The sequence below is a fragment of the Lutjanus erythropterus genome, chromosome 11 (genome assembly GCF_056507025.1).
Source record: "Lutjanus erythropterus isolate fLutEry1 chromosome 11, fLutEry1.hap2, whole genome shotgun sequence".
Lineage (NCBI taxonomy): Eukaryota > Metazoa > Chordata > Actinopteri > Lutjaniformes > Lutjanidae > Lutjanus > Lutjanus erythropterus.
In genome coordinates, this window is record NC_139327.1 from 18,124,828 (window position 1) to 18,152,120 (window position 27,293).

At 37.3% G+C, this 27,293-nt stretch overlaps 2 protein-coding genes across 4 annotated transcripts in view; both read left to right on the plus strand.

Moving 5' to 3' along the window:
• LOC146318893 (neuronal migration protein doublecortin-like) overlaps positions 1–3,702 on the plus strand; it is a 37,826-nt gene extending 34,124 nt beyond the window's left edge. Inside the window, exon 7 of the mRNA XM_084731098.1 lies at positions 769–3,702. Within this exon, the coding sequence (XP_084587224.1) occupies positions 769–825 (57 nt within the window). The 3' untranslated portion in view covers positions 826–3,702. The remainder of the gene's footprint in view (positions 1–768) is intronic.
• Positions 3,703–10,268: 6,566 nt separating this feature from the next.
• Positions 10,269–27,084, plus strand: LOC146318894 (calpain-5-like). 3 transcript variants are annotated; one of them, XM_084731100.1, is made up of 13 exons: positions 10,269–10,495; positions 13,983–14,266; positions 15,109–15,240; positions 17,098–17,306; positions 18,234–18,426; positions 18,522–18,712; positions 19,947–20,024; positions 20,107–20,302; positions 20,416–20,538; positions 22,977–23,179; positions 24,731–24,852; positions 24,967–25,103; positions 26,341–27,084. In XM_084731100.1, exons 2-13 carry the CDS (start codon positions 14,102–14,104, stop codon positions 26,521–26,523), a joined length of 1,932 nt encoding a protein of 643 aa, XP_084587226.1. In that variant the 5' UTR covers positions 10,269–10,495; positions 13,983–14,101; the 3' UTR covers positions 26,524–27,084. The 3 variants fall into 3 exon arrangements, with proteins under 3 accessions (XP_084587226.1, XP_084587225.1, XP_084587227.1); XM_084731099.1 differs by having other exon boundaries at positions 14,078–14,266; XM_084731101.1 differs by lacking the exon at positions 10,269–10,495 and adding an exon at positions 11,306–11,373 and having other exon boundaries at positions 14,078–14,266.
• Positions 27,085–27,293: the final 209 nt, after the last annotated feature.

Here is a 27,293-nt window from a genome sequence, read left to right on the forward strand (position 1 = left end):
TTTTTCAGTACTTTTTCGGTAGAAATGTAATTTCACTTGTTAAAAATCAGTCAATCCTTACGTCCCTTGCCCTCCCAAACACATCCTCACTCCCTCTAGCCCGTCAGGCTGTCACTAGTACTTTCAACACTGTTGTTTGTGTCACAGATTAAGACATGATATTCTCCATGTTATGTTGTTATTGTTGTCATTGTTACTATCATAATTGCATACTGTAATATTTCCCTATTAAAGCTATAACATTACTACATTAAAATGTCTAAAAACACTAGACATGTGTTTTATATATATTTTAAGTTGTGTACTTGCATTATCCCAAATATTTCCAACAATGTTTCAACAGAGAAATCTGTAAATTATTCAAGGTAATGGTGCATTTCTTGCTAATCGCTGCTAGCAAGTCGCCAGTTGCTATAACGTCTGAGAAAACATGGGATACATCAGATATGTCAGAGTGAGGAAGGAAGTTTGCACAAGTTACTAAATGTAACATGAATAAAACTTTAATGTTACCTCCTCCATGAGCTTGATTTCTGCCTGAGTTATGTCAGTCTTTTTTAATCCACTATGGTGGTTGTTTAAAAATTAAGAAAACTATGATCCCATACTTACAGGGGGAACAGCTTGCTTCAGCAATAGGTTGTATATTAAATAGGGATCCAACCTATTTCAGGTCAGGTTTATAGCTACCCAACCCTGTTTGTCCCTGTAGTTTTTTGCTCCAAACTGTGTCTTAACACACATGATTTTGCTCCTCTGTGTCTGCAGGATCTCTACCTGCCCTTATCTCTGGATGATGATGATTCTCTGGGCGAATCGATGTAGACGCTCCTCCTGCAGCCTGTGTCCTTTATGGCCTGAAACACAGAAGTTTTTATACCTCTGCTGCTTTCCACCTTCACTCACAGTGCCACCTGTTGTCTAGGAGAACCACTCTTTGTCTCTTTTTAAGGCCTTAGCCACCAGGGCTACGACACCATTTGCTGCTTGAGAATAACACAAACACAAAACTTTTTTTTTTAACTCCGACACAAACCTTTTTTAAAAATCTGTTTCAACCACGGTGTTCCAATCAGCTCACTAATGTTCAGACTTTCTTTTCAATATTGGGGTTGGTCACATTCTCAAAAGGGCACACAGTTCACTGACCAGCAGATTTCACTGTGTAAAAATGTCACTTTTACTCAAACATTTTGTTAAAGGATGCACTTAATACTTCAGTCACAGGATTCCAAGCAGCAAATGAGTCTTTTTTGGGGTGTTAGTCAAAGCTGACTCGACTTTTGTATCACTTGTATTTGTGATGTTCCTCCATGTCCTCCTGTCCTTCTGCCCCGACGGTTAAAGGTGTGAAAGGTAAAAGGTTCCTCGTCAGAGGAAGTCTGTTAAGCCAGATAAAGTCCTTCTAACCCGCTGTAAATACTGTGTATAGCTATCCATCGTAACATCTCTGCCCAATGTCCATTGCTGTGCTTCCATAACGTCACTACGTCTGTCTATAACATTCGCTCAACATGATACAGGGTATGGTCAAAGTAAAAGAAGAGCCAAAATATGAAGTCCCACCACAGAGGGTGAGGATGTGTGGGATGCAGCTCCTGACTGAAGAGGATTACTGGTCGGAAGCAAACGCCTCCACAATGAGAATTCAACATATATATATATATATATGTAAATATATATGTAAGAGATTTATAACCATGGAGGCCTCAAAATCCTTATGATGGCAATAATTGGCATTTGTCTTGTCTAATTGGGGACAAGGAAATAACAAAAGCATCCCACAAAGCCCTCAGTGACGTCTTCATGTTGGTGTTTCCTCTATTTTGACCCTCTACGTAGAGAGTAGGCGAGACATGCTATATACCCTCTGTGTTTTAGATTTTTCACAAACTGCAGTGCATGATATTGATGAATGATAATGAAACTTTGGGCATGTGAAAAGCAGAGTCGAAGGACCTAATGGTGCATAAAAACAACCAAAGGAAAAAATATTAGGCCCTTATTTAAATAAGAAAAGCCAACACACATTCAGTTTACAGTCTAAGTCTAAATAACACCCTTTTAGGTCAGTTTATCGTGAAATTCAAAGCTAAATAAATAAACATTTCAAAACCAAAGTATGATTATTTTTTTTTTTAGACCAAGAATTATAGAAAAGGGGTAAAATATGTAACTTTACCAGTTGTAAAATTCTTCTGGAGGAAGCACACCTGGAGATTTCTGCATGTAACTTATAATGCATCAGAATAAAGTCAAGGTTAAATCATGCTCATCTGAGGCGATTAGAGTTTTATCAGGGCGCTAAACAGTAGTGGATTTCTCCTATTTTGCATGGCTCAGCATAGTTCTCAGATACAGGGGAGATGAAAACGTAACGGTTGTCTAAATCTATGTGTGGGTTTTAAAATTTTTATAAAGTTTATTAATTTATATCAAGGGTACTCGTGTAGGATTTTTTATTTCTTGTTTTAACTTGCTCACATGAGCTCTAAACACTTTTTTCAAGCCTCTGTGTGCAACTTTCTACGGCCATATTTCTTTTTCTATTGTCTCGACTTGCATCGTGTTTCTTAGGAATCTACTGAAATGAGTTTTCTCAGATTTCTGCAGGGAATCAAGCCTGAGAATCACTAAAATTGGACGCTACTGAAGCACAAAGCAGGGAGCTACTGATTCATTTCAGCAAGAGACACTTTACTGTCTACGTGCCAGCATTACAATGCGTGACCACAATTAATTTCTAATTAATATTAAGAAAAACTGCTGCACATGTAGCATCCTTTAGATTAACATCTATGCATTTGGATTCAAGAATAGTTAAATTATTTTCTATCAGAATGGCCTTTTTATACCCAATAGCATAATAAGAAATTAACTAAAATTGAAATTTTCATGCAGTTATTCCATTGTGATAATGTGAGAGTTGTGTGTCTTAGGAGTGATCCCGCTCTTTGGATAAGTTTTGAATAGCTGTTATCATCATCAGCCACTTAATGCTCAAGACAAGTTATCATGAAAAAAACTATCTGGTGCTGTGAATTACACCTTTCTCCTACAGGGAGTGCTGTCACACCAGCAGAATAGCCACAAATATCAACTAATCCAACAGCAGGGACGCCTCACTTTACCCACCATTTTGTACAAAAACTCCCTTTTGTTGTCATTTCTCTCAAACTATCGGTTCTGTATAAACTTACATGCTAATAATGTTCTTGTTTCCTTGATTTTTCTACAGCTTACTACAGCATATGAAACATTAACAGAAAATGTTGGTTGTCTTGTGTTAACCGGCCCGCCACCATGTTAAGATGGATGGTGTGAATTCATCACCTACAGTGGTGCCTTTTTTTTTAGATTACTGTCTTTTGATAAAAACAAAAAAAATGAAACGGGACATCGAAGGCTTGTTCTTTGTTAACAGCTGTTTGTAAAACATTTTTAAACGTCTTGAATGAGGAGGCCTCCCAACACACTTTGTTTTTTTTTGTAGAGTTACGGGACACTTTATCATGGTGTAAATACGCTCCCTCCCTGTGCTCTTTCATATGTACGCCTTTCTGATCGAATGAATGACTTTTTTTTCTTGGAAATTTACAATGTCCTTTTTAGTGGTATTTTGCAATGTCACAGTGGCTTGTTTCAGTGCTTCATTCAGTGTATTAACCGGTATCCTTTTGCAATTAAAACAGTTGTATTTCACTTCTCTGGTCTTGAGTGTTTTTTGTTCGTTTGTTTTTTACAATGGCGCCGACTTAAATGGACAGTTCAAAAAAAAAAAAAAAAACATCTGAAAAACTCAACATCAGTGTCTCTTTCCAGACATCATGACTCATTTAGTCAAGATAATCCACAGACCTTGTTGTGAGCAGTTTCATGTAGGAACTATTTTCTTTCTACAGAACTACACCTGCCAGTCATATAAGCATACATCTGCTCATGGACAGGAAGCTCTGCATCCTCCTCAGCTGAGCTGTAACCTCCATTTAGTTCCATTATATTCCAGGTTTTGTGCATTTGTAGATCCACTGTGATCTGCATATTAATGCACATGTACTGACAGTAAACTGACTGAATGTGGAAAAAATGAGACCGTTGAAATTGCCCCTTATGTCCTAAGACCTCTCAGGCTGGTCAGCGTCTGTTTTATAAATAGATGTTTCATTTATTGTGAATGTTTCACAGTGTCTTTTTGACTAAAAAAGGAAAAAAAAATTGAATTTATAGGTTGTTATGGTTAACTGTTCTGGCCCTTTAAGATCAAATTGGGCTCTATGTGGCCCCTTGAACTAAAATGAGGTTGACACACCTGATGGATAGATAGAACTACAGGTAAGAGGAAGATTTTGTTGTTTTTTATTTGGGGATGAACTGTCCCTTTAAAGATTTTCTTTTCTGATCTGAATACATTTTAGAGTCTCATTGTTTTCGCTTTTCACACACATTTTGTATTCACTGATTACTCCATAGTCAGAATTTTCCTGATCAAACTAAAAATAGAAATAATATGTATGTGTGTATATTGTATGTCTAAAACACTGATGGTCAACGCTCAACGTGCTCTAAGAATCTATTGAGAGACGTATAAATAGATAAAAGATTTGTGAGTTAAAAATAGTATTCTGCGCATGTGAAGATCACCGCATAACCATCTTCATCACCATGGGAACAGAAAATCTGTCTCGCACATATTCGGCGCTGGCCAAACATGTTGAACAATGGCTGAACTGTAAACATGGATAATTCATTAATTATAACATAATACTGAATGATAATGTTGAAATATGATGTTCCTTTGTCTATATTAACAGAATTTCTAACAATTAGCAGGCAAATTCACATCAGGGTTTTCAAATTTGGAGAGCCAAATACATGTGTGGGTTATAGTACACTCTAAGAAATAAAAATACTAACTGGTACCATAAAGGATTCATCGACTTGTCCCCATAAGGGAACCCTTTTTGATTCCTATTGCAACTTTTTTTTAATAAGTTAGTTCCACTTGAAACCCTTTCAGAGTTCTGAGAGTTCAGAGAACTTCAAATTATTTATTTTGTCCAACCAAAAGTCCAAAACCCTTCATCTTCATAAATGGGCAACTGAACTGCTTTAGATTTTAATTTTAGCAACTAGCTTCTCACCACCTTTTACTTATAGTCAGCATCACAAATACAACACACAAATAGGGCAGTTTGTACAATTTGCTGAGCTTTTATTAAAGAACAAAACCCACATGTTCGTCAATGACCATCTGAATCATTTATCTGAGTCAGTATTTCTGCTTTACAGGCAGACAATGAATTTAATTTATTACAGCACTACCATTCCAGACCAGAACTGCACCTTCTTATTGTTGTGTTGTACTGGAGGAAGCCCACTCCTCCCAGTGCTGTAAGATGACACTGGATCAGACATGATGAAGTTTGAACACTGAGTCGCCTGCTGCTCTGGCGTCCTCTGCTGCAGGACTCAAGTATGGACACACAGATTTTCCTTAATGAACATTCTGCCATCTGCTGGCTACCATGTCTGCATACTGTACCACTGGGTGTTTCTCCCTAGAAAGGTCAACACTGAAATAAAATTGACCTCAGCTTTTAAACTGGCATCTTGTCTGGTGTCTTGATAAACAACAAATGTACATCTCATACTGTAAATTCATTGTTAAAAGGCACTGAGACATGAATGTCTGTGTTTGTTGCCAACTATTCAGGTTCATGTTAAGTCATAAGCCTCTTTTAAGATCTTAAAATCTATCTGCTAAAAACAGCAGCGGAAAAAAGGTCATTTTCTGAAACTACCTCTAAAGTTTCCACAGAGGTTATGTCACAGGGGCGGCCTGGTGTCTGGATTGTTATCAGCTCAGATTAGCCAGGAAATTCTCCATCTTAAGCAGCTCAGTTGGTTCTTTCATTTTTTTTTTTTTATTATTTCAAGCAGAAATAGAGATTCATTTTAGGTAAAATTAAATATTAAGAATCCCACAAAGCAATCAAGCATGCAGTTTATTGGCATTCTATTAATTCAAGAATGCAATAATCTAGACTGCAGGAGCATCCATAATAATGCATAATTAATTCCTATAATTTCTCTACACTTCTTGAATGAAAGCAACTGTAACATAAACACAGATTCACCTCAGGTGTCAATAAATTATCATGTATTGATGATTCTGATTCTGCCAAAAGTATAACTTATGAGACATCTGGCCGTTTGGTCATTGACTGTTATATAAAACTAAAAACTGACCAGTTCAAGCCAACAGTAGAAGAAAAGCCCTGTAAACAGGCTTTGTAAACATACTTAAAGTTTGAATTCATATTTGTAATCCCTGAGGCGTAGAACAGTAAAGTCCAGTCAATATTTGTGAACAGCACTATTCTCTGATAACATAGGAAATCCAGGCCAGCTCAGTTGACACTGTGGATTTTTTTTCTCGGCCTTCTGTGCCAGAGAATGTACCCTTTATTCCAATAATTCTGTGCTTTTATGGTCAAATCACTTCTCATTCTCTGGATCAGTTACAGATTTCACTTCTTGATGACAGTGAGGGTTAAAGTTCACCTCCTGAGAAATTGTTTCACGCTCACAAACATTGGCGGGGCGGCTATTTCTCTTTGACCTTGTCCGTTCTAATGAAATGCAAGCACAGTATCTGTTATCTATCACCTCAGTGTGTCTCTGAGGTGATGAAGGTTGAGAAGAGAAAGATGAGAAGGGAGTAAGTCTCATTATGATATGTATCAGCGTGGGACAGATCTCAGCTGGAGTACAGGCAGAAAGCTATCAGCTGTTGTTCTTTTGTAACAGCACGATGAAAAGTCTAAATCTCTGCTAATAGTCCCAAGAGGCTGTAATGTTCCTTACATCCCACAGTACTAAAGCATTTGAGCGCACAACATAGTGACAAAACAATGGCGCAACTTGTGGAGCCTCCGACGTGGGAATGGAGATGTACAGTTTGTCCTCAGGATGGCACCAGAGGAAGACACACAAGGTTAAAATGTATGTGTGAGAATAATCATACTCTTTTTATTTCAGTGTGCTTATCAGTTGATTAAATATTTTGTGTGTTTTGGCCTGAATGAAAACTTGTGGAGTGTCCAAAAATGGGTTTATCCTCAAGGGAGCATTAATGTACTCTGTAAATATCATAAAAACCTAATCATTACATTTTAATATTTCTTGCGTGCAAGTAGAGTTATTTTGCGTGACAGCGATGCGAGATGAAAGGTCAGGTTCATCCTCTGGGGACTGTGAGTATCTACAGTAAATCTTATGAAGATTTTTCTCCGGACCAAAGTGCTGGCAGAACAGGCCGAATGACGAACATCATTATCGTCAGACCCTGCTGAGTGAACCTATACTGTAGACCTCAGCGACTATGAATTAAATGACCAAATATGTATGATGACCCAAAGCTTTCAGTATTAAATACATAAATACAAGAAAATAAGACATTAGAAAATAAAAAGAATACAAATAAATTGTGTACAACCTGACTCAAGCAATATATTTTGAAAAAAGTTTATTTCCATTGAAATATGCATTTATTTATTCATTCATTAATTTTTGTTGTTGTTAAAAATATCATTTTTCTGACTCATTTATTTTGCATGATGCCATTACCATAACCTGCAATATGTGATGATTTGTCCACTTGGTGGCGGCAGAAACAAGTTATAACACTGACATATCATCACCTTTTAAGTTGATATGGTGAAAATGTTTCTAAATAGTTGCTGTTTATTTACTCATACTCACTCATATTCACTCGCAGTTACAGAATTACTTTATCATTTATTTGGAGTTGTGCATCTGGCTACCTGGTGATTTGAAGTCTAATATTTGCTGCCTTTTAGCGCTGTCTTTGGTCTTCACCAACTCCTGAGAAAATATCACTTGTTACCTCCTAAATGCTGCATTGCATTGAGTAGGCAGCATACAACATGTTTTTACAGTGTTATCACTGAAAAGCACCAGAAAACTGGGAGAAGGAGCAGATTCAGGTGATAACTCTGTGTAGGTTCATCACAATGCGTTTCACATTGTGACACTGTTACTGTGTTGTCATCTCATACATTATTATTATTAAAAAAAAAAAAAAAAGATTATAGCAGCTTTAATGTGAAATTAAGAATAATGAAATAACATTTTTTGTTTAAAGTTCAGTCTATAAAATAAAAAAAAAAAGAAAAATATGCAGTAATAATGAGTTAATTTTCACAATTTCTTTAGTTTATTCACAATTCATTAGTTATTTAATATATTGTTGATATGAAATAGCAGGGTCAACTCAGGTGTTAGTAGGCAGATCTCATTTCACTGAGGTTATGTCAGAAATCATTCATTACTCCCTACTCGCTACTTGGGAATTTCTATGTAGAGGACTGTGTAGTGATCACACTTTATAGTGAAGAAAAAAACATTTTCGGACACTACAATCTGTGCCATTAATTAGAATGCATGATGGTAAGCAGTGATTGGTTAGTGACCATCGGTTGTACGCTGCTTTTCACTTTGCATTGTATACTTTGAAGGCTGCTGTGAAAAACGTCTCTTCACTTACAATATACTGAATTAATGATTTAAATGTTTCAAGAATTTTAAACGTATGTAATATTTAGAATTTTGACAAAATGTACATTATTACAGCACTAAGAGGTGGGAGTTTTCCATCAGTTTAGTCTTGACCACCTCTTTACCACGTGGAGGAGACCTTTTGACTTTGGTGACCTTATGACCTTTTCTCTCTTGCCACCATCACACCAAACCTTAGCTGCCCTGTTGCAGTGCAGTCTGCCCTTTAGCCAGTGCAAAGCTTACTGCAACACTGACACCAGTGGATTATTGGGCCTCACTGATGATCTGCACCGTTTTACACTGCTGTCTTCTTTTTAAATAGGTTCATGTCTGTGTGACGAGACATTTTTCCTCCCCCTTTCTCGTGAACTTGTGATTGTATCTGAAACTTTGCATTGGTCCTGTCTCATATCACTGCCAATCCAAATGATTTTCTTTCATTTTGGGCTTTTCTTCAGTTTCTTTTCAGCCTGTCTACTTAGCTCCTGCATGGATTTACCTTATTACTGTTGGCTCTCTGCAAACGCTCTTCATCGGCTTCCTCGTTTGCCCCGAGTTTGAAAACAGGAATTATCCAGACAAGACGTGTCTGTTTGAGGGAGTTGAAGTGCTTCTTATGCTCCTTAAAAACTTAAGCCGGGACCACTGAGAGCCTGCCAGTTCATCTTATTACCACAGTTCACTTACAGCTGGAGGATAACACGTGAATTATTGGCTGTGTTTGCTCAATTTGACTGACTTCTGACTAACTGGGAAATTTTTATGCCTCTGTGCCGATGACAGCTGTGGCCACAGACACATTAAGTTTTCATGTTGTCTGTCCATCCCATTTTCCTGAACAGGATATTGACAGGATTTCTTTTCGTGCACGTCTACTCCGACTCAAGGATAAACTATATAGATTTTGGTGGTCAGAGGTCAAAGTTTAAGGTCATAGTGACCTAATGTTTGTCCCATTCTCATGAGTGCGATATCTCAGGAACACTGGGAGGAAATTTCTTCAAACTTGACACAAATGACCACTCAGTCTAATGGATGGCGTGATTACATGTTAGTGGTCAAAGGTCAACATTCAAGGTCACTGTGACCTCTCTAAACACATTTTTGCCCATAACTTGAAAATAATTTGTAAGCTAATTCTGACAAAAAATTCACACAAATGTCTAACAGGACAAAATGATGAAGTGGTGGCATTTTATATCCAAAAGGTCAAAGGTCAACTTCCCAGTGACATCACAATAATATTCAGCTCTCTATCAGTCCTCTGTCCTCCACTGTAAAAATAGTCTCTAAGTGACGACAGCATGTTTGTCACTGGAAATTATTCACTGGAATCAGACATGTTGATATAGTGATAGAAAATAAAGAAACACTTTATAACTGTTATTAATTTCCTTCACAGTCTTCATTACATTTATTTATACAGATATGGGCGTAAACTTGAATTTGACTGGTTAGCAGAGGCACACATACATTTTATTTATTTTTGAGATGTTCAGTGAGACCTTACATTAACTGGGTGTTTTCTGTTGTCATCTTAAAAGAACAGACACTGATCAGGACAGGTTTTTGCTTGCTTCACCTATAAGTTGCAGATGGGTGGGCGTGAAGGTGTTTAGTTTCAGTCTCCCCTTCCCTCCCCACTCACAATCATCCTCTCAGCCTTTGCATAACACCTCCTGCCACAGAGAGGTGCTTGCCAGACCAGTTTTGAGTCAGTGCTTGTGTGCAAATTTGGGGAAGCCCTCGTAGCCAGAGGCTTAAACACAAGAAGCTGGGTTTGGTCTTGAGAAGAGTGTGACTATCTGTCTATATAACAGATCTCAGAACAGAAATGTGGGATTGATTTGAGCACATCTGACAGGAGGGTTTGAGCTCATCACTGTAAGGATTAGACAGCTCATCATCACAGGTGAGTGCTGCTTTTAACTATTTATACTACAGGTTACACTTTCATTCTTATATATGCTGCTTTGCTATGGTTTCATGATAATATTGGACATTTATTGTGTTTTATTTGATGGATTTAATACTTTTTAATGACACATCTTCAGTTGCTTTCGTGCCTCAAACAGACTTGCTCTTCCTCGCAAAATGACATGTGCTGACTTGTGTCAGTGTGTCTACAGGTAAAGTTTCACATGTCTCTATAGCCATAAATAGGTTTTCTCAGGTACAAGTCAGTACGAACTCCTCTTTAAAATGCAAAAAAAAAAAAAAAACATTAAACATGTCAGTAACCTGAAGATATCTGTTATCTGATTAAATGTGTTCATTTTCTTGCTGTGACAGATCTGAAAAGACTAAAACTCCTTAAGAATTATCTCTAAACATATCTCCAAACATGAAAAACGAATGCTCTTGATGTATGAAACAAACATTTTGCCGTCCTGTACGACACTTATGGAGAGCAAATAACCAACCAAAAATAACCTGCCTGACCACATTAGCCAGGAACTCTCAAACAGATAACACTCACACGCACAAGCACAAAAACAGACTCACAACAACCCCATCTGTCCCCGCCTTCACCCACAGAGGGATTTATTTTCTCAGTCAAAAAATGTCGTAGCCATGACATCTGAAAGTCTAATGCCATATTCCAGAGTTAAACAATAAAAGCAGGAGGTAATAAAATCCAGAGCAAATACAGCCAGGGTGTGGCTTTAAACTATGTACATGCGTAAGTAGGCCACTGGTGTGTGGGAGGGAAACACAGACAGGTACGACACCTGGGCACTTCCTTGTTGTGCAGCAGGAAGGAATAAGTGTCCCGCTGTCATTTTAGAGGTACGATGGACATTTATTGTTTCTTCTTCTACCCATTTCTTTTCTCTTCTCAGGCTTTATTTATTATTTTTTTAAATTTAATTTACATCTAAGACATTACCACTGAATTTCAAGTTAGTGCTGTTTCATTTCCAGACGTTTCATTTCTCTGTACCTGCCGGTTCAGGTTAATTTTCTGCTCTCTCCTTATAGTTTACTCTATAGATGTGTCTGCAAAGTTGCATGTATTTTTCCGTGTTCATTTTTTACTACTAATCCCTTAGTATCCTCACCCAGATTTTTTTTCCTTTGCACTTTTTTTTTATTTCCTTAAGCGATAAAAAGAACAATCATTGTTTTTTATTCTAATGATGATCACAGTTTTTTAAATTTAAGCCTGTATCATATGGCTGAGATGTCACTTCATGGTAAAAGTATCAAAATAGATGTACAAATGCAAAAACTTGATTTAACATTTTAACAAAAACATGGTTTTAGACAGTAAATACTGACGACAATACATACTTATGACATTATTTCAGTTAATATATACTGTTGTGACAATAAATCTGTCATATTAACAACAATGAATGATCAGAGTTTTTTTTTATTTTATATGAAACTGTCAATATAAGCTTCACTTTGTTAAGTAATTTTAGTAAAATTATTTCAGTGTATGTATTTATCATATTAACAATGATAAATAATAATAAGTTTTTTATTTCATAGCAAATGTCAATTATAATTAGGTTAGCTTCTCTACCTTTATAATAAAATAACAAGCAAACTGTTTGGCAGAGTGTGTTTCCAGAAAATTATTTCACCCTTAATGAACCTTTTTTGTTGTATTAAGTCACATAATTTTGTCCAGAAAGACCTCTGACATGTCAATATGTTGGAAAATATTACCCTAGTCTTCATGTCACAGCTGAACACGGCAGCATAAAACAGCAGAAATGGCTCCGTTTGATTAGGTTGAGTTCAACACATTTTCCAAGAGGATACAGTGACTCGAAATGAGCTTTACCAAACACATAAACAATATGACTTCTGATGAAATACATGTCTTTTTGGGCTTCTTGTTAGGAACAAACTGTCTTTCTGTCTGTCCGTCTGTCTCAGTTTATAGCTCATTGCTTCCAGTAAAAGAAATTTTGTTCTGCTGTAAAGTATTATTCTTGGCAAAATTAAAACATAAGGGTTTATCCGAAATGATTTTATTGGCGCATCTTGTCCAAATGTAGCCTTGAGCGGTCAATATGAGGGGACCAAAAGATCAAGAGTTAAAATATCATCAGTCTCCAGAGAATACAGCTGTGTTATTCATCATTTCCTCAGTCATAAATACCATTACTCATTTAAAAATCTGGCCTTAAACACAAACAGTGCTTGGCAGTCAAAGCTGATCTGTGAAGTGCCAGTCTCACACACACACACACACACACACACACACACACACACACACACACACACACTGTGCCAGCCTACGTTGTCTGTTGTTAATGTGTGAAGGACAAGGAACTGTAATAATTTTGCTCTTCTGTCTTTCTTAATGGATAAAAAAAATCATTTAAAGACATTTGTAAATTCCTTCTGTCCACCAGACAACAGCAGCACAACAGACTGTTAAGAATATGTTTATAGCAAATGTAAGCTAAGGTGAGATACCTTTAAAAACACTGTAAACACCAATTTGCTCACTCAAGTTAAAAAAAAGTTAATTGTAAAGAGCTTAAACACAAACTTTTAATGTGGACAGTAAATACTTTTGAGCCGGTTCAACTTAAAATTGTAAGTTAAGTGATCTTAACTTAAGGTTGAATAAACCAATTAAGTTAACTGGACTTGAGAAAACTATTCAGTAGGCTTAATCTTAAAATATTAAGTTGAACCAACATTGTTCAGTCAGACTGATGAACATGACAAACTAAATGCAGCTTCACTCTAAAAAATAAATGTTACTTTGACTAATTTTTACTAAAATTATGCATAGAAGAAAATGATAAGTCGGTAAAAACACTGCCGTTCTTGTCATAATGTGTGTCATATTCAGTGAACACAAATTATTCCTTTTATTAAACAAGAAACTGACTACATGTGATTATGAACATAATTGTATACATATTTTTTACATTTTCTTTAGTTTTTCAGGTATCAAAATATATATGCTACATGCATAATGGATGTGCTGTTGGTCTTGAAGTAAATAGATTATATTGGCTTTATACATTTTAAGAATTCAAAAATCTAAACTTGTTGAGCCAACATAAAAAAACAATAAAAAAAAAAAAAAACAATATCTCACAAGAAACGAGTAAACATAACTTTTTTATGTTATCCTGACAGTCCTGAATGTTTTTGTAGACACTGAATGAATTAGGGTTAACAGTGAATGTCGCTCCACACACGCTCTGTTAATGTAAATCAGATAATGTACTGAATTCACAGTTCAGTTTAAGTGAATATTTCAGTTTTTAGAACGCTGTAAATAACAGTTTCTATTTCACCACACGAGAGCTGTGTGCTCATTAGTGAATCCAGACTATCCAGGGACACTCTGGGTCACAGGGCATTTTCCTGCGGTTGTGGGAATCAAATAGTGCAGAGATTTATATGATGCATTTCCGCAGGCTTTGTCCCAGAAATGCTCGGAGTCAGAGGTTAGAGGGAGATCCTGCCCACATATAAAGTCAGAAAACGTCTGGTGTCTGTCATCAATCTGCAGCTGTGAAGCTTCAACGTCTGGACCATGTTCTCCTCCGCCGTCCTGTACAAAAACCAGCACTACAGTGAGCTGAAGAAGGACTGCATCAGGGACAAGAAGCTGTTTGAGGATCCAGAGTTCCCAGCCACCAGTACATCGCTGTATTTCAGGAAACCACCTCCTGGTTTTGTGGAGTGGAAACGACCAGGGGTGAGTGGCACAGTTGGTCGATCGATCAGGGAACACAGTTATTGTTGCAAATGAATATAGTCACATAGTTTACTGAATGAGGTGGCATTTAATTTAATTATTTTGAAATAACTAGATTTGACACATTCAGAGTGGAGCAGAAGACTGATGTGGAGATAAAAAAAAAAGATCACAGAATCACCACCAGACTTTAAATTAATATGAAGATCGATGACAGAGGAAGTGAGAAGAATGAGGATAACAAAGTGACTTTCTCTCTTTGATACCTACAGTATATAACAACAAACCCACAAAGATCATTACAACATGATACGACACGATACACTTTATAGTCTCATCTTGTACTCAGATTCACACATACAGCTGCATGTATGATAACATTATGAAAAACAAACAACAGGAAAAAACACATACTATACTACAGAATCATATATTTTACTTCTGAATACTTCTTAATTATTTGTCTTCTAAAGAAATGTATGTTTTGTTTTTGTTTGTTTTTTTGTGAAGAACAGAATGTCTGTCTCAGTTTAGAGCTTGTTGCTTCTAGGGAATGAAATTTGCTTGTGCTGTAATGTGTTATTCTTGGCAAAAATTAGATAACAAGATTTATTCAGAAATTATTGTACTGGTCCAATGACATATTAGCAGATCACAATTCAACTGAAAATGCCTCAGATACCAGAAGACTGTCTGACACCAAAAAGTTTAGATACAGGTGGTATCTTCAGATGCACCTGAGCCTAGAATTTACCTTTCTCTGTTTTTTTCTTTTTCTTTCTTTCTTTTTTTAAATTAAAATGTTTAGACTGAAGTCCACCATGTTATTTTTCTTGCTGTAGGAGATCAGCAATGATCCCCATCTGTTTGTGGAGGGTATCAGCTCTCATGACCTGAACCAGGGAGTTGTGGGAAACTGCTGGTTCGTTGCTGCCTGCTCCTGTCTGGCTTTGAAGCCCAACCTCTGGAAGAAGGTGAGCTCATATGGATCCTTTATTCTGAAAGTGTGAGCTGAGGGGCTGTCCTGTTAAATGTTGGTAACCGAGCCGTTCCTGTCGCTATGATGAGCACAAACCTGCTGGTGCAACAACACTGAGGTTTGAAACATGAAACCAGCCGACAGCACAGTTCAGATCAGGTCAGCAGGAATTAACCTGAGGGGGTTAATTCATGGTTAACAGTGAAACCACATTCCTTTGTCAAAACAAACCCAACACTTTGAAAACTCATCTAAACTACAATCTATTATTTCTATAACATTATGTTTTATTAACATTATTAATATTATTTTAAATATTGTTGTTGCTACACAAACCTGTTTTGAGTTTATACGTACTGTAGGGTGAACCATCAACAAAGGGAATAAATGTGAACATGAATGTCGAGGTTGAGTAAAAATAAGTTCCCAGTTGGGCAGAAATAAGGAAATCTGTAATATTTGTGTTTTATAAAGAACAATATGCAACAAGTCACAGGTAAAATTGCTGAGAGAAAAAAACTTCACAAACAAACAAACAAAAAAAATCCACTATTAACCCTGTTGTAGATGCTTAAGATAAAAAAGAATTAAGTGATGAAACATATAACTGTTACATATTAAAGATCAAAAAAATGAAGAAAAGGAGGCATTTTCAGAACAATGATTAAAGAACAGGAGACCTTAATGATGGTCAAATGTTAGCCAAAGGTCTTTTCCTCTCCTGCTCACAGAAATACACGTCTAAATGTAACTGATGGAGCGAGTCTGGGTCTTTGGAAGATATCCAACGTCACATATTTTGATGTTATCTGTTAATACGATTTTTCCGGTTAAAAGTTCACAACGATCCTTAGTCAGTGAAAAAATAAACGCAGGCTTCTAATACTTGTTTGTAATGAGCTTTAACCAAGGAAGTGTCAGCACAAAGTTATTAAAGCCGGAAATACCTTTGGGATAAGTTGATTAATATTATTCATAATCATTTTCTTCTAAAAATGACAGTATTCTTCACAAAACACTGCAACAGGGAGTCTGTGAAAATCACTGTACAATCTGACAAGTTGATCTCACTTAAAAATAATCTAGGACTGGAAGACTTCCTTGAAAAAGTCGATTAAATTAAAAAAAAAAAAAACTATTAAAACTATTAGTCTCAAGCTATGGTTACTTTATATTAACTTGTTAAGTTTGCTTAAAATTTAGTTATAGTTATATATTTATATTTATTTATTTACTTAATCTTGTAAAGTTGTTCTAACTTGAAAAAATGGCAAGTGGAAATGAATCAAATCAAATCCAGCTTATTAACAAAGCATTTATTATTTTAATTTAAAAACAACCAAAGTGCTGAACAATAAAATGAGATAATGAAAGTATATAACAGCAAACAGTAATTTGTTCTTTTTAAGGCTGGAGAAAATAGACCACATCTGCACCTTGTGTATTATTGCATATTTTGTGAAAAACATCAGCATTTATAACATTTAAAGGTAGATCCATGTAGGTTCTGACTAGTTTTGCTGCAGTCGTATACTGTTTGCCTCACTGAATAGATGCCACTGATGTGAACTCAACCCATTTTATTAAAATCTGTCGATTACATTAAATAGTCGTTCAACAGCAGGGTAAACACTAAACACAAGCACAAACACTAAATGGAACGTGACCTTGATTCCTATCATTGGTGACACCTGTGTTTACTCTACTGTTTCATATCAACATGGCTGCTGTGAAAAAGGTCTACTAAGGGCCGTGTACCATTTCACTCACCTGCACAACTGACTGCCTCAGCTGAAAATGACTCATTAGTCACACTGATGTTTGTTGGCTTGTGTTTTGTGTGTGTTTCCAGGTAATACCCGACCATAAGGAGCAGGAGTGGGATCCGAAACACCCAGAGAATTATGCAGGAATCTTCCACTTTCAGTTCTGGGTGTTTGGAGAGTGGGTGGACGTGGTGGTGGACGACCGGCTGCCAACAATCAGCGGAGAACTCATCTACTGTCACTCAAAAGACAACAACGAGTTCTGGAGCGCTCTGCTGGAGAAGGCCTATGCCAAGTCAGTAAAACATAAACCACACTGTCCCTTTGGCAGACGTAAATTTTATTTTATTTTATTTTATTTACTTGTTTGTTTGTTTGTTTGCTTACTCATATTCAGTTGATATTACAAAAATATACCCTTATGTCATTAATGATTACCATGATGTTAAACTAAAATAATTTACAACAAAGTACAACCACTGCTACAAATATGGATACTATTACTACTACAGTTAACACAACTTATATTTCTACTAATAATAACATATTTGCAATATATAATATAATGAGATATTACACCATGAAGGACAAAAAAATGGCATAGCATAAATAAATAAATATATGCAGAAATAAATAGATACAGAAATACAGAAATGAATAAATGTATAAATGCAGATATATCTAAATCAATACATGTAGAAATATATAAATAAATGGCAAAATCCAGAAACGGCCCTTTTCATTACCAAAATGTAATTATTCTTTCTTTCTCCTTCATATTATACAACTATTATATGCTTCCTATACACTGTGCAATGCAAATAAAATGTAAAAGACTTTCAGATAAATGAGAATATATTGGCAATAAGTTTGTGTATATAACAAAATGCAAATATACAGTATAGAGGGCATTCTTGTGTTCAGGGGTATTCTTAAAGGCATAAAATGCAACATTTTCCTAAAATATAATGTGCAGATTAATTTAAACATAATCCCTTTAACTCATCACTTACAACCCACTAGAAGTGTGTGATGTCTGTATCAGCAGAGACCCTGCCCTCTACCCGTATTTCCTTATTTTCTCATTATGTTGCTGTTCTTGGGACACTCAAACAACCCAAAACATCTGTATTTGACTGGTCCTTTAAATCTATAATACTGTACAATGTATTATGTTCATATTCGAACTATTCTCTGATTCTCTTGCACCCTCTGTGTGCAGGCTGGCTGGCTGCTATGAGTCTCTGGAGGGGGGAAACACGGGAGATGCTGTGGTGGATTTCAGTGGAGCTGTGGCTGAAGCCATCAACCTGGAGGCAGAAGCTTTCTATAAAGACCAGGAGAAACAAGACGAACTGTTTGAGGATCTACTGAAGGTCTACGACCGTGGAGGAATCATCAGCTGCTCCATTAAGGTCTCTGTTCCTCTTCATCGTTCGCTTCTTTGTCTCTGTACGTCAAACAAACTGGCTGTACTGTAATAGACCGACTGTTTTTATGATTTCATCAGGCACAGCCTCATGAAATTGAGGCCAGGATGGCGAACGGGCTGGTGAAAGGCCATGCATACTCAGTCACTGCAGTGAAGAGGGTGCGCCTGGGTCACGGTCTGATAGCCTACTTCAAGAATGAAACCATTCCTCTGATCCGCATGAGGAACCCCTGGGGCAAGACTGAGTGGAAAGGAGCCTGGAGTGACAGGTGAGGAGTGGTTTAAAGTTACTTTCTTCTCCACAGTTTTGTGTATTAAAAGTCCTACTCCACACAAATTCTTTAAAAGGTTTCAAAATTGAACACTTGTGTGTAGATATGAAAGATGAAAATAGTTTGCTCTTTTAATGCAACTTTTCAAATACATCATATGGTATTGACCTTTTGATATTAAATAGTTTAAACACAGGTGTTACCACTGATACTAATTAAGGTCCCATTCCATTCAGGGTTGCAGAGCCAACAGCACAACAACAACACCCTCACCCTGTTTTACTTGAATGGAACAGAACCATAATTAGTATCACTGTTGACATCTGTGTTTACTGTACTATTTTATATCATATTTCAACATGGCTGCTGTGAATAAGGTCCATGCTGCAGCCGCTAAGACCGATGGTGGACAGTTTGACAGGGAATGCAGTGCAGAGGTGGTCTTCTTGCTGTGTTTGTCTCCTGGGTGAGGCGGCTAGTTCCGTGGCTGACCGAGCTAACTTGCTAACAGCAGCTATAGTTAAGAGCAGCCAGCAGTTATCTTACTTTAGCAACAAGTAAACTAACCTAACTAATCTAACCGCTATCTGTTCATCAGGTAACTCTGTAAACTAAATCACCTTGGCACTGTACTGGTACCACTTTAGTTGTAGTTCAGGAAATCATTCATGACACTTACAATAGTCTGAAGACAGCCAGTGTCAAAACCAACCACATATGACAGGATGATGTAATGCTAAAACATAAGGCTCAGTCACTTTAAAGGTATAATCTACAACATTTTCCTAAAAAAACAATGTATGTACTCATATGAGTATAACCCCTTCTAATTATCACTTATCTGTAACTACAGTGACCCTGTCATCTGCATGTATTTCCTTAATTTTTTTCTCATTGTTGTTCTCACCTGAGCTTGGAACATTTCACCAACCCAAAATGCTGGTATTTGACATCTTGATGCATTTACAAACAGTCAGATCATTTTGACTGTACCTTTAAATTTAATCATGTGAAGCTGTCATGACAAAGACTTGGTTAGTGTCAAGATATCATAACAAAAGATATCTCTAACAATGTCTAGAGGATGCATTTTTTGTCAAAAATCAAAATATAAACTTTTCATAGCCAAACTTTATGACTCATAAGGTAATTCTGCATGGGTCATAACTTCAAAACTATTTATTCATATGTAGTAATAAAAATGCATTAAACATCTTCATTTTCTTGTCAGCTCTGAAGAATGGTCGAAGGTTGGAGATACAGAGAGAGGAAACCTTGGCATCACAGTAGAGGATGACGGGGAGTTCTGGTGAGTTCCTGTCGTTACAACAGTCCACCAGTGACTGACCACTGACACAGTGCAATAACACAGTTTCTGTTCACATCCACAGGATGGCATTCACAGACTGGTGCAAGTTCTTCACGGATGCAGATGTTTGCCGCCTCATCAATACCTCAGTGATCAGTATTCATAAGACGTGGCATGAGGTCGTGCATTTCGGGAGCTGGACCAAAAACGCAGAGCCGCTGCTGAATCGCTGCGGTGGCTGTACCAACCACAAGCAGACGTTCCTGCAGAACCCACAGGTGCTGCAGGCTCTCGCTGGACTCTCTGCTCACATCAGCCATATTCATGCACATGTACACAAATGTATACATATATATTCATATGTTTTTGTCCTTTTCAACTTCTTTCCCAGTACCTGTTTGATGTTACAAAGGAGTCTGATGAAGTCCTGATCTCCCTGCAACAGAAGGACATGAAGATCCACAGAAGAACTGGTCAAGGAGAAAATCTGAGCATGGGCTTCAGCGTCATCAAGGTAACATATAAAGTAACTCTTCCATCGTATTTTATTGATTGATTTATGGATGAACGGTTTATTATTGCTCTAGAACTGTAAGCACCAAAAGAATAACTATTACATTCTGTTTTACTGATAAGGGTTTGTGAAACATTGCACAAACATCATGGTGACAGATGAGTTTATAACAGAGAAAATGATGCTTGTCTGGGATGAGGAGGTTAGTCAAAGGGCAGATAGTTTTGAGGGAAAACAGGGTCATTTAATCACACTGGCTGTCATTCCAGTCAACGAGTTTGGCTTTATTTGACTTTTCCACCCATTTGTTGAGCAAACACAAACTGTTGTTGGATATTTTTAATGACAGGCAGACGTTACTTGATACTAGGTTTATCAGAACCAAAACAGATCATTTCAACAGGAGGTTAAATCATAAATGATTAAAAAATGCAAATGCGTTGGTTAATTGTTTCAATCTGGATATACAAAGTGCAACTGGACACAATTTCCTCTTCTTTCTCTCAGCGAGGTGCAAAGAGTTCAGACGCCTGGGTTCTATTACTGCGTTTCTGCAGCCACTACAATAATCTCACTGGCATTTTTGGTGGTTGCTTGAGAGTGAAAAAGCATCTAAATTCTTTCTGACTTACAACATACTGAACATTATGTAATTACGTCTAGAACTGCAGCATTTGCAAAAACAAATCAGTGCAACTCAGTAATGTGCTTCAATAGACGTCTTAACTGAATTGTAAAGTTCGTTCAGTCCTCTCATGCAGTTGTAAAACTTGCCAAACTAGATTTTATCCTACTGCCGGGATTAGATTGTCACATTTAAATAACTGTGGAACCATATGCAGCAGAACTGACATCACATTTTCCGTAATGTGATTCACTTGTCAGAGATCTGGCAAGATCTCTCAAGTTCAAACACACACACACTGACTAGTGCACACTCTTATCACGCTGACAGAAGTGCTGCCAAAGGGCCAGGTTCTGGACAGCAACAAATGTTGCTGCCACAAGGAGCAAATGATTAAAAATGAAACAGTGTGCACAGGGTCCTGTTGAACTGCTGTGAGCCTGAACCTTTGATTTAACACTTGTCATCTATGGTCACCATGCAAGTGATCCACCTCCTTTATCTGATGGACTCCAGAGTCCACATGTTTTATATTGTCATCCACTATACTTTGTATTTTTTGTTTGGGAAATATATCATTTTATAAAAGAATCAGACTTTTTTTTTTAGAGTATTTTGATCTAACTGCCAGTTATGATCCTTTCAAATAAAATACACAACATTAAAAACAGGTATCAGAGTGCATCTGAGGACATCTCAGCCACTGTAAAGACTCTGATGATAATCTTGACCCTTGTCTTGCTGCTAACAGCTCAAAGGATATGCAGTACAACCCTGGAGCCGGTCCAGCTGGATTTTTTTCTTCTTGCTCAACTGATGCACTAGTTGAGTGCAAGGATTATATTACTAACCTGTAGTTTCAATAACATGGCAATAAAATACACGCCTATGTTATATTCAAGTTCTCTTAAACTACTTTACTACTCAATAGTAAATTATTACTCCCCCAGATGCTATTTAACACCTCAAAATGTAATTTTATATCTGCAAATCACCTTATTATATGTATTACAGGTATATGTTTTGCATTATGCATATATATAATGCAGCACATGCATATGTGGAGTGTTTATTTAAGACACCAGTGGGTTTCAAAAAAAGTACAAATAAATAAATAAATAAAAAAAAGTAATCCACATGGAAAAGTTCAATTTTGCTAAATGTTTCCATGTTTCATCTGAAACCTGTAAATAATATATATGAGACAGCCAAACCAGTTAAAGTACTGCATTATCACTATTATGAGACATACAAATAAAAGAAAAAAAACATAAGTAGTCTAAACCTTAACTAGTCCAACCACAATGTGTGCATTAACATGTGCATTAGTACCCTGGTTTATTCGTCTAGTCCTGGTTTTGATCATGATGAACCTGGTTATTTATATCTCTGTTTACGTGATTCTAACAGTATCCAGGTTCCTGATCATTGATGTGTAGCTGTGTCTTGATTTCTCATCATCTTAGCCACTTTATTCTTTTTAAGAACTGTTCACCTGTAATGTCTTTGTACCTGAATCACTTCCTAAAGTTAATTACTATGGTTACCAAATAGTTAAGATACAATCTGCGAACTAAAGACGTTTCTGTAAAACGGGCTGGTTTCTATCGGAGTACTTAGACAGCATCCAGGTTCCTGGAAACAGGACAAGATGTTAACATAGACAAACACTGAAAAAACTGATCATGACTAGGACACTAATTCACATGTCAGTGAACTCAATGGTGGAATCACTTGCCAGACTTAAAACCTGATGCGAAAAGTCAGTGATTTGTTTTACATGAACACGAAATAAATGGTTTTCCTGTCCCAGGTGGAGCTGAACAGGAAGTATCGGCTGCACGACATCCTGACCCAACAGGCTGTAGCAACGTCTACCTACATCAACGCTCGGACGGTGTTCAAGAGGTGTGATCTCCCACAGGGCCGCTATGTCATCATCCCCACCACATTCAAGCCTTACACACTGGGTGATTACATGCTCCGAGTGTTCACCGATGTGGACTCAAACTGCAGGTACGACTGTGATAGAGGAGGTGTGATGTCAAACCAGTGAGAGTGTGTAGCTGAGTGAGTGTAAATCAGCAGCATGTCTGTGTTTTAGGTTCGCAGACAGATGTGTAATGTCACATACCCTACAATTATCAGGTCTATAGAGACCCTGCAGGGAAAGTAAGAACACAGCTGTTCTTCTCAGACACTGGTGGATGGATAATATCCAAGGAAAGCACTCAAATGAGTGTTTTGGAAAATGGAGACTCTACAATTATGTTCACATTAAATCACTTATAACGTAACATTTCTCTCTTACTGCTTTTCTTGGCCACAGATTTTGTTTTGTCAGGCTTTGACGTTCCTGTTGGCAGAAGTTAACACAGAACCAATCACCTTCACTCACACACAAGCATCCAAGCTGTCTAGTTCAACTATGAAACATAATGCACTTTTCTAGTCTTCCATTTTACTGATAGCAGGATCTAGGCCGGAGTACTAAACTACAGGAACTCTATTTCTCTCCTGGTGCCTTATCACCGAAACTTAGTAATACTTAAGTTAAGGAAGGAATACTCTCAGGATGGATTTTTCGCAATTTGGTATTAGCAAATCAAAAGCAAAACAAAAGCAAACACAATGATGCTATCTTAACACCCCAAAATCTTAAATAAAGTCTCCTCACTTTAGGATAACCATAAACTGTCCAAATTTTCACTTTTCCACCTGTAGTAGTAGCTAACTTACTAACTAGCTAATGGTAGCTAATGATAGTGTTCACTAACAGTAGCTAACAGCAGTGTTAACTGACTTGTTTAACTTGTACACAACTGATGTTTGCTAGCTTAGCCCACTCAGCAGTATCTAACAGTTGTTTTTGCTAATGGTCACATATGCTAATGGTTGTGTTTGCTAACAGTAGTTAACCATGTTACCAAAATCTCCAAATTGTTTTGTGCGTGTGTGTGTGTGTGTGTGTGTGTGTGTGTGTGTGTGTGTGTGTGTGTGTGTTATTCAATGTGTTTCAATATGTTTCAATGATAAAAAAATACAACAAAAAACAGTAGCTCTGTGAGACGAGAAAAGCAGTGTAGTGTAGTGTAGTGTAGTCAGTTGCTAGGCAACAGACATATGAATTCATAAGTGATGTTGGATTGGATTCCTAACCTGAGATCAGATTAGATGAGTTAGTTAAGACATGAACATTGAGCCCCTGGTACTTGAGGGGATAGTTCACTGAAAAATGAAAATTCAGTCATTATCTACTCACCCTCATGCTGGAGTGAACTGTGTTTGTGTGATGTGATAGTGTGCAAACAGCATGTAGGGGACTTGGATTATTCCACACAAGTGTATGGAGGCATTTTATTTTTTTTTTTTACATTTGAAAATTGGTCACCATTCACTTCCATTGTCTGGGAGATTCTGCAACACCGTTTTCCTGTAAAACTACAGCAGTGTTTTGTGGACTAACAAAATAAACTTAACCCTCGGTCAGTATGAGAGTGAGTAGATAATGACTGGATTTTTAGTTTTGGGTGAACTATCCCTTTAAATTCTCCTCTATTCTCACAGGGAGCTGACGGATGATAAGCCAAGAGTAAGATGCTGGAGTTCGTTCCTCGGATACCCACAAGCTGTTACACACATCTATGTCCATGGAGCCGAGGGGCTGCAGAACCAGGACAGTAATGGAGGTTAGAGGACTTTTACGCAAATCAGACTATACTCAAAATGTTCCCCCCACTGTGATCAGCCTGCAGTCCACCAAATCTGTTTGCTGAAATTGATCTTTACATGTTTTGATGAAGGTGCAGACCCTTATGTGATCATCTCCTGTGAGGGCCACTCAGTAAGATCCGCTGTCAAGAAGGACACCCTGCAGCCAGAGTTTGCAACCAGCGGCGTTTTCTACAGGAAGAAACTCAGAAAGCCCGTAACCGTAGAGGTAAGATGGTGTCTCTCATGGGCTGGTGGTCCTAATGAGTCTAATTAATCTCAGTGATGGGTGGTGCAGACAAACTGTAGGTCACCGTCCTGTGGAAACCATCTATCTCCAAAATGTCAAATTTTCAGACTCTGAGGCCACAAGAGGGAGCAAAATCTTCACAGCCACTGTAAAGGCACATGATGTTTCAGTTTATCCAAAACATTAAAAATAGTGACATTCAGAGATATATAACTACCAAGTAACCCATTACGCAGATTTTATTTTTTTATATTAAAACATAAGATTTCTGTTGCTTTTGCAGTTTTTTCTAATAAATGTATTATTTTATTATTTATTATTTTATGAATATTATTAATTATACAGAAGTAGTTTTCATGATATGGTACTTCTTTCATATAAAACAAAGACAACACAAAATTAAATACAGGCTAACAGAAGTGTGAACAGGTTGTCAAAGTCAAAGTCTCAGTTCTTTGCACTAAAGTCTCAAGTCCCTAAACTTTCAGTTTTGAGTCCTGAACAGAGCCTCAACTTATTGTTCTTTGTCCAACATCATATGTGAATCAATCTGTAATTGTTGACCTGCATATTTTGCACACTGCAATTTGTTTTTTCCTTGACCATTCTGTTCATGAATGCATTTATCTTTGGTATCATTTTCTCTGGAGCACAGTAACATAATGTTAGTTCTTCATGGTTCCTCCTGCAACCTGATTGGATGCTGTCAGACTGCATACCTTTTAGTCTTTTAGCTTGGGATAAAGTATTTTCTGGTCAAAAGGCTCAAGTCTGAGTGAAGTCACAAGTCACTGGTGTTAAGGTCCAACTCGTGTGTGACCTTGTTGAGGCGAGTCTAAAGTCATCTACTTTTTGACTCAAGTCTGACTTGATTCCAAGTCATGTGACTTTAGTCCACACTGCTGTATACTAATGAGAAAACCAGTTTCTCAGTTTTTATAGTTACAGCTAGCATAGGCAGTGCTTACAGTAGCAATATAAAAAATAATAATTATTAAATGAACAGACTGAATCCATGAAGAGGAAAAGCTCACATGTAGCTACTGATCAACTGACAGATGTAATGGCAGCTTGTCACTGGCTATAATTGAGAGCACAGGACATCATCTTTATCTGATGGTGTTATCGCTCAACATGATCAAATCAGTTGAAGCCCTGCAGACGTCCTGTGCTTCACTTTGCAGCAGTAACATTCGTACTGACCTGTCCTCCTCAGGTATGGAACAGCAACGCAGTCAAGGACGAGTTCATGGGACAAGTGGTGTTGTCGGGGTCGGTGAAGGACACGTCTGACCCTCAAAGGCTTCAGCTGAGGAAGAGAGGACGGCAGATGGCTGATGAGATGCCTGGTTACATCAGTCTGAGGATCGTCACTGCGACTCAGCTGACCGCCATATGACCTCAGCGGTGACCTGAGAGAGAACTATGTGGTGAACGTCTTGTGAAAGTTACTGAACATGTGGCATCATCAAAGAACCAACACCAGCAGTGGGTCCAGCTGTTTTCTACGGTTGGATGTCTGATGAATTTTACACTATTAATTGCACGTTGGTGAATTATTTACAAAGTTGAGAGGTGAGCAGGGCACTATTACATGGACTGAATGTCAATCCTTGTTATTTTTACACAGATGTTTAACCTTTTTTTATCTTTATTACTTTTTAAATCATTTTTATGTAACTTATAAAATATTTTTATGTTGATGCTTTGCAAATTGCTTGTAAAGAGATGTTACACTACAGATACTGTGAATGATGTGGCAGTAATTTGTCATTCAAGTCTTACCATTCATTAGTTATCATTTTGCTCTCTAGAGCCACCTTTATGCAGGAAAGCGTTCTGCATGTACAACACATAATTCATGTATCATGTATGTCATTAATGCATCTTCTGTTCCTTTCTTCCATTAGTTCATATCATTGTGATTTATTTTCATTATAAAGGAAATACAGAAACCTGACTGGCATAAACCTCTTATGCTCTACCCTTCCTTATCACAGACCCATTTTTGTCTTTTTTTTTTTTTGGTTTTTGATTCATAGATCATGAACCCTTGAATATAAAAATGAAAATAATTTAAATCAGTCGAGTAAAGGTGCAGCTCCCCCATTTGTCCACAAGCCATTCCTGACAGGACCAATATGGCTGCGACATACGAACCTATGCCGT